This window comes from Rattus norvegicus, chromosome 6 (genome assembly GCF_021556685.1).
Source record: "Rattus norvegicus strain SHRSP/BbbUtx chromosome 6, alternate assembly SHRSP_T2T, whole genome shotgun sequence".
NCBI lineage: Eukaryota > Metazoa > Chordata > Mammalia > Rodentia > Muridae > Rattus > Rattus norvegicus.
The window spans coordinates 104,940,635-104,954,203 of NC_141539.1; the positions used below are offsets into that span (position 1 = coordinate 104,940,635).

General features: G+C 43.8%; 1 protein-coding gene across 13 annotated transcripts in view; it reads left to right on the forward strand.

Moving 5' to 3' along the window:
* Positions 1-13,569, forward strand: part of Rad51b (RAD51 paralog B) — a 536,958-nt gene that overhangs the window by 484,593 nt on the left and 38,796 nt on the right. For 10 of the 13 annotated variants that reach the window (XM_087554290.1, XM_087554282.1, XM_087554280.1 and 7 more), the window contains 1 exon segment: positions 4,300-4,403. The exons of the other annotated variants lie outside the window; for them this stretch is intronic. In XM_087554290.1, coding sequence (XP_087410416.1) covers positions 4,300-4,403 — 104 coding nt within the window. 13 annotated transcript variants of the gene reach the window in all.

Genomic DNA, 13,569 nt, shown 5'->3' on the forward strand with positions numbered 1-13,569 from the left:
TCCTAAAGGAAGCCAGGCCATGAATGTATCGTAACCAACAGCCTCCCCATTGACATTTCTCAAGTGATCCTACCACCAGGGCCACCTCCGGTTCCCCTCTTGTGTTTGGAGCCCTATGAACCCTCTCTTAACCCGAGTTTAAGCCTCTAACCAGGGAAGGTCAGCTGTAGGCCACCTGACTTGTGTGAGTGCAGCTGCTCGGCCAGTTGAGCAAACTTGCCAAGCCAGGGCATGCATGTGCTGTCTTTGTGGAGACCTCTTGCCCTGGGTTATCACTGAACATTGGAACAAAGGAAGCTGACTGTGGAGTCTGAGTGACACGCAGCTTCATAGGAGTAATAAGATAGCTTGTCAGGACCGTTCCTGAGATGCACCTTTGGGCGATCCAGGACCCTTCTCAGCCCCTGTGCACAGGAAAATGACAAGATATTTGATCTTCAAGACATGCACGATGAGCCCAGAGAAGGCTAATCGAAATGGGGGTTAGTAGCCTAGTTTTGAACCCTAGCTCTGCCATTAATCAATCTACATGACTCTCAGGAACTGACCTCATCTCTCAGCTTAAGTCTATCAGTAGAATCGATAGTGTTGCTATCTCATAGGCTGTTGTTGGGCTCAGAAAATGTGTAGTGAGATAGGAAATTCAAACGGTATTTTGAGGGGTTTACATAGTGCCTGGCATACAGGAAAATTGAAAGCATTGTCTCCATCATTATTAACTTTCGAGGCCTTGCTGGGGTTGCTCTTATACTGGCCTGATGCTTATAGTTGCTTCCGAAACACGTCTCCTCAAGGTCACTCGTTCAGAGTTTTCCCTGGAAGCTTTTCTCTGTCATTTGCCCTTGCAGCCCTTGATTAGGACCCAAATATATCTGACCAAAGAGCAACCAAATGTCTGCTACTGACCCACCCCGTTCTCATTGGCCTAGTGCTATGGAGGGTTTTTTGGTCTGCTTTATTTTCGTTTGTTTTTATAATCATTTGCTTGTTTATTTACTTTTATGAGATGTTTAAAATAGTTGCCCATGCCCTGAATGTGTCTCTGATCTCTCAAACCATCCTCTGCCTTCCTTCAGAACTAGGACACTCCTCCAGTTTTATCACTACCAAAAGAAAAGTTGTAAGTTCTTGACCAATTAGTAACTCCTAATTATTCACATGTAGCCTTTTCTTGGCAAACTGTAAAGCTCAGCCTCACTTAATCCTCTCACTTAGGAGACATGTAAACAGCTAGCTTCTACAGTTTGCCTGAAAAAATGCAAACCTATTAATTTAAGCTTAAGGTAGAATTAAGAATGTAAATATGCTGTTAAAACAAGTCTAGAACATGGTTCAGCACTGAGTGGAAATAACTTATTAGTCATTTGATCAGTGTAAGCATCTTTGTGTTAAGTGATACAGGGCCTGCTGGCACAAACCAGACATGCCTCTGACTCATTTATAATGTATATTATACAAAAATCACACAAATAATATGCCACAATAGAAAAGGGAGGCCAATGAGAGGATTTTAAAAAGTATTTTGTAACTTTAGAGGAGGAAGGCAGTAATTATGTATGTGCTGGTAAGAGAAGTTGGCATTCAAGAGGCAGCTCTGGACATAGGGTAGATTTTAGACATGAGGTCATACCATACATTTTCTGTGAGCACACAGAAAATCTTGATGGGCACAAAGCCCATCTGTTTAGCTAAGGGGGGGCAGGTGTGCATGCCTGCAATCCCAGCATTTGGAGGCAGAGGCAGGCAAATCACTGTGAGTTCAAGGCCAGCCTGGTATACAGAACTGGTTCCTGGACAATGAGGTCTACACAAAGAAACCCTATCTTGAAAAACAAATACAAGCAAAACAGAACGTCAACAAAACCCTTCACATGTAAATATTGAGGGAATTTTATGTGTGGTATGGAACTGAGCCCAGGCCTGCTGAACCTGGTCTCAGACCAGGTCAGCACTTTTAAATCAGGAAAATTGACTCAAAACACTTATTTTTGGTTTTTCTTTTTAAAAACTCAAAAGAGGGGCTGGAGAGATGATAGTTTAGTAGTTAAGAACAGTCACTGCTCTTACAGAGGACCGAGGTTCTGCTCTCAGTGCCCACATGGTGACCCACAACTGTCTATAACTCTAGTTACAGGGGACCTGACATCCTCTTCTAGCCTCAGTGGGCACCATGCACACACATAGTGCATATACACATACATGCAGACAGAGCACTCATACACATAAGAACAATAGCTGAATTATGGAAGCAGCTTACATCTATAACAGAGGACTGGTTAAAGAAAACACAGTATATCGAGACACATGGAATCTTTTTCAGACACGAAGAAAAATAAAATTATATCATTTGCAGTGAAATGGATGTAATTGGAAATATTTGTATTAAGTAAATTGGGTCCCCAAAAGGCAAGTATTACATGTTTTCTCTTACTCGTGCTTCCTAGATTTTATGTAGATCCATAAAATCATAGATGTAGGTATGGTATGAATATAGAAATTAAACAGTAAACAAAGGTGGCTAATGAGGAGGGGGAAGAAAGGCAGAGGCAGAGAGAGATGGGGGAATGCGTTTAAAGTGCGGGATCTATTTGTAGGGAAATACCTTCCCACTATGGTAACCCAGAAGCACATAACACCACTGGAGAGGGAGGGGACAGTGGAAGGGAGATGGAAAGGTTGAGTATCTGAAGGGAATTGGAAGTGAGTTCATCTCCGAGGTAATAAAGACCTGGCCTCTTACTTTAATAATAAGCATTAATTTCACAACCACTCAATGGCTTTTTAGCATTTGGTATTAGATAGGGAAAAAAAAGCTGGCCATGCCCTGTTCCCTAGGATCCACGCAGGTGACAAAGAAAGAAATGAAAGACAGAAAGGGAAAAGAAGTGCTCTCCAAGGTAAAAGCCAAGAGAGAAGGCCAGAAGACTGTGGCAAGGAGTGGGGAGCTTTAGCACCTGCTGACTAGAGGTCAAGGCTGGTGACAACTGAGGAGTGGAAGGGTCACAGGAAGCCATTCATGAGGGAGCTCAGAGAGGTAGAGTCAGAGTGAGGGCGGGGCAGACAGAGGACAAAGCCCGCAGAGTGTACCGTTCAGGCATTAGCATCTTATCCTCAGCAGAGGACCAAAGGGATTAAACCAGGGGCTGAGCCAATCAGATCCCCACAGCCAGATTGTTTATTTTCACCTTCTTCTATTCGTGTTTTGAATTGTGTCCACAGTGAACCAAGGTTACTTTAAATTTTACTCTTTTTCTATTCTAGGCTAAATTCTTTAAATCTCCTTATTGAAGTCCATGTTATTGATTTGCACCCAGTGCGTACAATACCTAACATTGGGGTTCCAGAACTGTTATATTATTGAGGAGTGGGTAGCCCTTTGTCACAGTCCTGTCCTGTACATTGATAGGAGATGGTGTCTCTATGGTGGGAGGCAACGTGTTCAATGGCCCCCTCCTCAGACCAGGTTCTCTGCCATGGCCTGGAGTCAAAAGAGGGCACAGGATTGAGAAGGAAATCTCAGGATGTGTCAGACTTGAATTAGAGGAGCTGGATTCCCTGAAGCAGGGTTAGGCCTCTAAAGAGAAAAAAATGGGTTTGGAAGCTGGCGTGGTTTCTCCTGGTCATGTCAAAAGGGATCAGTAAAGCTTTGCAGCTATGAGATAGCTGTCCACATGCAACTTGCAGTAAGCTAGGAATTCACATGAAGTCCAGTTCAGGTCTCCCTTGCAGAAAAGCCTTAGAGGGTAAAGGAATGTTTCTCTTGAAATAGAGCAAGCAAAAGCAGACAGGATGCGAAAGGCTGAGCTCCTCCAGATTTCCTTGTGGGGTGTGGATGTACACAGCGGGAGGGAGGGCCGAGGAATGTGATATGTATATGTCATGAGATTGATAAGGAAAACTGAGTTAAGACGCTTAGCAATCTAAAGAAAGGTCTACTAGTTCAACTAAACAGAGACCGCTCATAACAATAGAGTAGCATTTGTGCCCTTCTGCCAGGGATGGGAGAGGTGTGGTTCCTTAGGAGCAGTACCTAGGTTACCACACCATGCCATCTTCTTGTTAATGTGTAACTGCCTCTGTTTGCCCGTTGGGGGTCACTTTCTGCTAAGGCTGAAGGACCCCCTGCCGGCTCCTATTTCATCCCTAGTTCCTTAGTGCCAGCCTCCTCTAATTCATCCACATTCGCTGTGATGGACTGAGTCTCGAGTACTCTTCTGAGTAAGACTAATGACTGAGCTTAAGTCAAGTCCCACGCAAGGCAGGGCCTCTGCAAACCGGGTTTGCTCTGTCTCCCTTTAGGCGCCTCTGGATCCAGCTGTTTGGTAGCGGCACTGGGAAACACATGGAGTCACTGTGTGAACACCCGGCTGATTCTCCAGTACCTAGATTCAGAGAGAAGGCAGGTGAGTGAGTGCTGCCACGGAGTTCTTCAAGCCTGAAGGTCAGAGAAAAAGATAAACTAGAAATCGGAGATCTGAAGGCGGTTGCCACCATATTTGTCCTGGTGGAATACTGACTGACTAGACCATAAGGAAAGCTCTCTTGACAGTAACTACAATAAAATGGGGGGCTGGGGGGGCTGGAGGGGAGGGGAGTTGGCCATATCACAGGGAAACTGTTTGAGAATGGGTCCTGTGGTTAGCATTGCCTCAACATCTGTGAATGACTGGGGACCACGCTGAGAAGGATTTAAAAGCCTCCATCTCTAAGGGCTCATTTTGTTAGATATTTGTTGAGGACTAGCTAATTTGTGAGCAAATTAAACAGTTACCACGATTTTTCTTAGCATGTGTGTGTGTGTTGAGATCTTAAGATGGAGAACTTCTGCTTAGTTCATAAGCCCAGATTGTGGATGCCTTTACCTCGTCACATATGCTAGGGGTTTAAAGAACTGAGCGACACTAGAGGATGCTCTGAAAACGGGATGACTTTCTCAGGCCTCCCTGTTTAGGTTTCTGGCCTCAAGAGAGAATCCCTCTATTCAGAAAAGAATATTGTCCACCCCCTTCTTCATCTTCTCTTCCAACTCCAGAGAAAGGAACCCTAGAGCCTGACCTTTTTATGCTCATGAACTTTATATCTCCTGACGCACTGCCTCAACTGTCCCAGGTTTTTACCAGACTGAGTTAGCAGTCTCTCAGGAAATCAGGCAAAGGGAAACGATCGGGTGGATACTCTGATGCTTTGAACAGAGCAGAATTCATATGCCAGATTTACCAGCTAAACGCACAGCAAATCCAGGTTAATAAAGAAGGGGTGGCACTGGTGGGCCTTTCCAGGGGACATGGGGTCAGGATGGTGTTGCTGTTACAGCAGGAGATAAATTGACTTTTTTTTTCTAGCAAGGAGGCAGGAATCATCAAATACAGACATGGGCATTTATTTGTCTTTTCCAGACAACTTTATAGATGTCCTTGCTTACAGACCAGAGGATTCTTCTTGATTTTCTTGGGCCTGTATAAACAACATTTCAGCCTGGACACTAGGTCAGCCCTGTTCTGAGAAGATAACGCCGGTTATTCCATCCAAGGAAACATTCTTGTGTTTTCAGGCTCTAGCACATCTGTTACCTCAGAGACACCTTTCCACCGTGGTTCCAGTATCCTGGTTCTGAGGCCAACACTTTTCTTGATGGAATACATCCAGAAGATTTCTGGAGACCCTAATGACCGTTGATGTGTCCCGTAGGTGGAGAATGCCAGTAAACAAGCAGTTTGTAGCTATCAGAAAGAAAGCACAGAAAATAGCAACATTCTGTGTGAATCGGTGTGGGCAGAGGTCTCTACGACCACCAGGGCTGGCAGACTAACAGTCCATGTGAAGCAAGAAAGAAATCCAGTTAACATGACTTAGATGGTGTTGATTCAAACTATGAAAGTCTGACACCAAGCCGTTTATTTTAGACACATTTAGTGCAATACAACTTTGAAATAAGTTTCCTTGTGAAGGTTATCTTAATCCTGTGTGCACAGTAAAACTTAAGGCATGACTAATCAAAACTCTTTTGCAAAGCACATGTGACCCCTTCTATAAAGATGGACTCATCATTTAAGGGCCTAGGATCTGGTGTGGCCTTGGTCATACAGATAACGTAGAGGTTATCAGGCTATAAAGTACACATGACATCCATGAGGACGGATTCTATTGACTGAGAAACAAAGTTAAAGATAAAGGTCTAAGGAGGAAGAGTCTGGAATAAACAATCTGGGAGATTCGAGTGAGGCCTGGCCCTACAGATAGCAAAGGTCACTGGATTATTAACTGTATGTCCACTGCTGGCCTTCTGAACAGGTATACATCCCTTCCACGGAAGAGGCAAGCCTGTGTGTTTGACATTGCTGGTTTCCTCAGTGCCCGTCTGTGAGCACAGGGACCTTTGAGTGCCAATACTGGTTCTTTCCCTTCATGGGCCCTACTTCTTGAAAACCCATAGTATCTCTGTCTTCTACTTGAGATGGCTTTCTTCTGGAAACACTGACTCTGTGACCTTTCAATATAGTACATGGAATCCAGGCTTCCAGATTCCAGATTTTCTAATTCTAGATAAAATTTATAAATAAGTAAAGTTAAAACCAAGTTACTTTTGGTCTCCTTATAACATGTCCACCCACATCTATTTTGTCAGAGCCAACAGAAAGTACTTGATAGAACTAATGCAGGGGTTTTTGTTGTTATTGTTTGTTTTGTTTGTTTTGTTTTGTTTTGTATCTTTGGTGACTTGAGGATTTGGGTGGCTCTTGGCTGTTAGGGTCAAACACAGGCCATTGATCACAAGAAGCCACAGGAACAAAGTGTGGATGGATCAGTGACAGGCTATGAACTCATATCCCATTAGATGGGTCATTGGTATGATCTACAAAGGAAAACGTGTTGCCCTGGTTACTAATCAGTCGGCAACAGATTCGAATGCCTTCGAGTCTTGTTTAAACAATGATGAGCAATTAATAAAAATATGACCGGACTACCAATCCAGACAAGATAATATACATTTAATTTCTCAGTAAAAACATGTTGTTAAATGTGTGACCTAATACCTAGGATTATCATACCTAGGATATAGAAAACAGTCTTAATCTGATGACCTTATCTCGCCTGAGCAGATAGTGAGCTTAGTGATTCATTCGCTCTTTCCTGTGGTCTTAGTTCATGACAACACAGTGAAGCCATATGAAGATAAGGCTTTTTGATGATATGGGTAGCAAAACAATCCTTTCAAGTTAGCCTAGAAATACCTTCTTATGGTGCTTCTCAGCGGGAGAGCACGTAGGGCCATTTTAGGCCAGCCATACTCCTGAGACACCAACTCAAATACAGCAGGTATCGTTTGTGTGCCTTGGTTTGTGTTTTGTCCTCAGTCTGCAAACAGAGACCACTCTACCAAGGGATCAAACTTATGGAGTGAGGATTATGTTTTATCCTGCCCCAGGGCTCCTGAATATAAGGCTTAGTCGGGATCACCGGACTGGCAGGGGGTCAGGCCAAGCTGAGCAGCCTAGGAGTTAAATTGTATTGTCCAGAGGAAGCCACTCACCCCCACACCGGCTGATTATTTTCTTCACACCCTGGAAACTTTGTAAAATTATATAAGTAAGAAAGAAATCTTATCAAGGTACAAGGGAAGTTCAGACTCTTGTTTATTCTTCTTCCGTGTTTGTAAAACCTTCTTACGACACTGTGATGTGCTTTCTTTTGAACTAATTCAGGGCTCTTTTCCACTTGGCTTTTGTTTGTACCTTCCCTGCACTGCTTCAACCCTGCTGTAGTCCTTTTGCAATATTTTCTTGTAACTGAAGACATGAATGAATGAAAGTGGTCTCTACTAGGTTTTAGTCTTATCCTTAGCCTTTAAAATCATCCAGAAATATGTGTGAGCTCACTAAGCGCATGGCATAGAGGTGCCAGGAAGAAGGCGTAGTTCGGATCTCGAGCGCCTTCCAGTCCAGGATGGAAGATTTTGTGTATGCACATGTATGTACTCAGGAACATCAGGAGGGAGTCCAGAGAAAGGGATGCTGAAGCCACCACAGGGCAGTGTCTGTGTAACTCCTGCATTGATGGCTAAAAACGTGACCACTGTGAATCTAAAGAAAGGTGAAGTCATCAGGGGCATCCTGAGAAGACACTAGGAGGGGCTGGTGGGACCCGAGTAAGTCCAACCAGTGGTTCCCATTGCAGCTCCAGTGTGAGAGCTTATAAAATACCAATGCCAGAGCTCCACACTGGCTAGCAAAGTCTCTGCCTGGGGAGGGGGAACGGAGAGCACACAGAAGCATCGGCATCCATTGCATATGTAAGGCCCACTCAGGTGATTCCAACGAACTAGCAAGCTTGAATGACAGCTAACTAAGGATAGGCAGAAAGATGTTAGAATGGTGCCCAGCTCATGAGAACAGCTGGAAGGTGTCATATGTGGTGGCACAGGCTGGATTCTGCCTTGTAACTGAGCAGAGGGTTCCTCCCAGCATTTGTTTGACAAATCTTTATTGAATCTCCCTCTGTCTACTCATTATGGTGGAAGACGCTAGAATCAAAGAATTACTTGGAAAGACAACCATGAAGATGGTATGTTTTATAAGAACATGAATAATTAGTAAATGCAGAGGTGATAGAAGGCTCTACCACTGGTAAAACTTCTGGGAGGATTAAAGAGGCAGCAATGTGGGCTGGAGAGATAGCTCAACAGTTAAGAGCACTGACTACCACACCTCCCAGAGGTCCTGAGTTCAATTCCCAGCAACTACATAGTAGCTTACAATCATCTGCAATGGGATCTGAACCTCTCTTCTGGTGTGTCTGAAGATGGCTACTGTGTACTCATATACATAAAATAAACGAATAAGTCTTGAGAGAGAAAGAGAGGGAGAGAGAGAGAGAGAGAGAGAGAGAGAGAGAGAGAGAGAGAGAGAGAGAGGGAGGGAGCAATATACACAGTGAATTGGCCAAGACTAGCATTTGGGAAGCTTTTGAAGCACCAGGTTCCCAGTGATGACTCAGAAAGTTGGAGCTTAGGTGGCTGTGCTTGAAAGTGAAGCAAAACCTGATGAAATAGTCAGAGTATTTTCCATCAAATCCTCATCAAGTCTGTTCCTACAAACCACATATGGCATTATAGAAATTTTGAAGTGCCCAAGAAGGAGTAATGAAATAAATTAATCCTGGCTAAGCCTCACACCCTCTTGATGAAATAAATATTAGGACTCTTTTATTTCAACAGATTGGAAGGAAGTGGCCATTTCATATAGGCATTTTATTTGAATAGACTTTATAAATATATTCCATCTTCTACTCAGGAGGCGCCCTAAAGTTATTGGACACTTGAGGGATGAGCCAATATGTTGTTGATAAGACCAATACTGTAAACTCAAGTCCTAATCCTGATTTGGATCTATGGTTTTCCCCAATGCCATAGGTTGTTGGGGGGTCTTGGAGATGAAAAGGAAAAAGATGGACCATCATAAAACAAATAATGAGAAAGAAGCATTCCTTTATTAATACATGAGCCCAGCCTTGAATTATTCTTCCCCGTATTGAATGTTGTAGCTTCATAGTTCCTTAAAGCATTAATAGTCAGTTAAAAAGTTTCACATCAGACCACAACTGCAAGCAGATGTCTGTATAGCAGTGTAATAGGAATCCTAACCATGAAGACAGTTCAGAAGCAACCTGCTGGGAGCTACGGAAGAACAGGAGCTGGTCTACTAGAATCCTCATAGGCATTCCTTTAAATAACCAAGCCAGAGCCCTAAACATGGTCCATGTCACATGAGGGAGGGATGCTACAGCTACCTTCGGGGGCAGCGGGTTTGAGTACTTGAGAGTACACAGAAGTCCTAAGGAAGAATTGGCCACAGAGTGAGACACATGCCTGCAATCACTCAGACATTAAATGACGTTAGGTGGTGTAAGCCGCAGTTTTGAGTCTCTTTGCTTTCAGATTTCTCTGAAGATATCTGCTCTAGAGAGATCATACTTAGTTAAGCCCTAACGCAAACAGAAACCCTTCCCACAAACAGCTTCTAGCTAACCATACTAGCTTGCTTGCTTTTCACCCCAGCACTTCTGCTTGCCTGCTCTTTGTAGATAGGGAGAGAGAGCAAGGGGGGAAGAAGTGGGGAGAGAGACAGCACGTGTGAGAGACTGCTCACAGATCACATATGCAAAAGAGAACTTCTGAAGCAAAAATACCTGTAGAAATGGCTAAGGGAACACGGAATTCCAGCCAAGGGCATTGCCTTAAGTATGAATGTTGCCTCCCTTCCATCTGCTCAAGTGTGAAATCTGAACTTTTGCCCACACTCTACCATCAGAAATGCTCTTTAACAGTTATTGTACAGATCAAGAAAACTGTGACTTTTAAACAACTGGGTTTTTGTTTTTGTTGTTTCTTTTTTCAGGCCACCAAGTAAGTAGGAAGATAAGTAGGTAGGTAGGTAGGCAGGCTGATAGGTAAAGAAAAATCTGAGGAAATTCTACTTGAAAGGATGCCATGACCATAAACAGTCATGTTGAGTTGGTGTCACAGAGCCACAACACAGAGTTGGTGTCAAGGAGGAAAAGGACAACACGGTTACCAAGTCAACAACCCTTATGACTATCTCCTGCTCAAGATACACATATCCATATCCTTCTTACCACCTAAAACACACACAGGCACACGCATACGCACACGCACATGCACACTTGATAACAGCTCCTTGGGAAAAAGTCAGTGGTAGGGGCTGGAGAGGTGGTCAGTAGCTAAGAGGCTGCTCTTCCTAAGGACCCAAGTTCTAGCAGCAAGTTCCAGGTGTTCCCTGCGTGGCCGCTTACAACAATCTGTAAATCCAATTCCAGGGATCCAGCACCCTCTCCTGGTCTCCACAGGCACTGCATGCTTGTGGTGCACAAACACACATTCAAGCAAAACACCCATACACATTAAAATAACAACAACAACAACAACAACAACAACATTTTAAAAAGAAGAAAGTCAGTATGCTTGCTGTCACCATTTCCTAATGGATCCCAGGAAGGGAGGCTGTCTCTTAAGGCCTTGGGCATACTCAGTTAAAAACGCCGGTGAGTTGGCCCCTGGCCCTTCTGTCGAAGGCCCTTTATTCTAGCCTTCAGCTACAACAGATCATGGACCGTCACTCAAGTGTAGATCCTTCCTAGGAGATTCTGAGCGCCTTAGAGACATTGAACGTCTAAATAAAAGTGAAAGCATTTTTTTTCAAAGTAGAGTTGTAAAATTAGTTGTTACCACCATTTCAAAAAAAGAAAAAGCCCTGAAACACCAAAAACAAAGTACAGAAAACATATATATGGATAAAGAGTATATTAGTGTATTAAACCATATGCACTTATTTTTGTAGCAGGCTTACTATTCCTGCTTAACTTGTCCTTCCTTCTCTCTTTGAGGATCCTGGTCCCCGGCCACCAGGAGCCTATGCTGGGTCTACTCAGAGCTCTGAAGGCTGAGTCTCCAGGAAAAAGCCCCCCTCTCTCCATCATTCCCCAGCTCTGAGAAGTTTTATTTTTACATGCTATTGTCTAGTTCCAAATCCCCTGGTGCAGTGACCCTCCCAGCTCTAACTTGCAAAAGAAAGAAGGCCAAACAGCCGGGTGAGATTTTTTTTTTTTCCAGAGAAATCTAAGCAGTTACAGGAAGTAAAAGAGACACGGAGCTTTGGAACCAAACTGAAGACACTGTTTGTCTAGCTTTAAAAAAAAAATGCTTTCAGTTGGGAAGCAACGTAGGAAAATAGCTATTCGATCTCTTGGACAAAGCCTGTGGCCTGCGAGTCAAGGATGCTGAAATGTGTTTGGCTCATTAGAAAATGAAGGTTGGGGAGGATGCTACATTTTACCCTTGGTTCTTTAGTTACGGGCAAAGAAACCATGAAAACGACCTTTGATTGGGGAAAGCAAAGAAAAAAGAAGGCTTTCATATATTCATCAACTATGAATTAGTTGGCTTTAAATCTTCACATCCACTAGAAAATGACAGTGTCTTATTTGAAATACCTCCTAGTTTATCCAGTGTCTACAGTGAGTCACTGGATAAGCTAAGGTGCCTGTGACCCAGGAGGCCCTGGGCCCTCTCCTCATTGATGGAGTCAGTTAAGGCATACCAGAGGCAGAGTCTGAAGCCTTTAGGAAGATGTTGCTGACTCTTGTAACAGCGGCTTTCTGGCTTATGCTCGCCTCTAACCTCCTAACTAGCCTACAGTTGGGCATCTCTGGGGTTCAGTGATGGATACACGGCCCTGACGCTGGCAGGTAAAAGAAATGGGCGTGGAATTAGAATTCACTTCTTGCTCCTGACATGTCATTTTCACTGTCTCTGGATGAATCTTTAAGATAGACTATGATTTTCATAAAAGTCCCCAAACACAGCCAAATTCTTAGGCTAATAGGTGCTGGGCTATTTACATCTCCTATGATTTTCAGTAGTGCATAAAAAAATTCTACAGAACCCTTCAAAAAGTATATTCTTACAGTCACCTCCCCACTCTACATTGCAATGAATTATAAAAATCAGTCTTTGAACCTTGGGCTCAGATAGGAGACTCGGAATCTTTTTCCTAGTTAAACGGCACAGTGAGCAAGGAATTCCCAAAGGAGGATCTGTGCTTACAGACGATCTCCTGTAAACGTCATTTGTGCTCTTGGAAGGACATTCTTCAGCCCCAAGCTTCCTGTCCCCGCCTTCACAGGTTAAAGGCATTCAATCCTTTTCCTGGCCCTTTTCTTGGTTTTTCCAGTGTGGAAGATGCTTTGTACTTACCTCATTTTTGAGTCTTACATGTTCACTGTGAAAAGGCATGGCAGGGCAAGAGGCAGCAGAAAGCAGGAGGCGTTCTGCATGGGGGACCAATTTCTATGCATGTCAGGGCCTCATGCTTGGCCCCCGAGTTCCAGGCAGAACTAAAAGCTTCTTCTAGGAGGGGAAGAGTTAGCCTGTGGCAGTACCTGTAGCATTGCAGCCTTCAAGTTTGACTCATTCAAATGCATGGTTTCCATCCATCACCACAACAGTCAACACAGATATTAACATTCCCAGTCCTACAAAGCCAAGCTGGGCTGGTAAGATAAATATTGATATTCAATGGTAGCTTCGAAGTGTAGACAGGCTTGTGCCGCTCCAGAGCCCAGGTAACATGTCGTCTGAGGTATAAGGGTTTTGTTGATATTACTATTGCTTACATTTTTATGTGTAGGAATTAGATGAGGGGCTGGAAAGTGACACCTATCTCACAGTTAATGGCTCTCATTCTCTCTCTCTCTCTCTCTCTCTCTCTCTCTCTCTCTCTCTCCCCCAAACTGCCCCCTCAGCACTTCACTCCTTCACACTTAGTTTTCCTGAAAGACAGCTGGATCTAGAATGTCATTTAACTTGCCTTCAAAGGGTTACCTTTGAGAACGGCACCCCTGACTCAGGAACAAGGACGCGAAGGGATGGTGGTCTGTTTGATGTTTTCTTTCCTTGTTCTTAGTGTTGTTTTGGCTCAAAACTACTCCTGACACTGGCTGGTGAAGAAGTGCTCTGTTCGGTCTGGGTGTGTGACTCCAAACACCTTGTCGCAC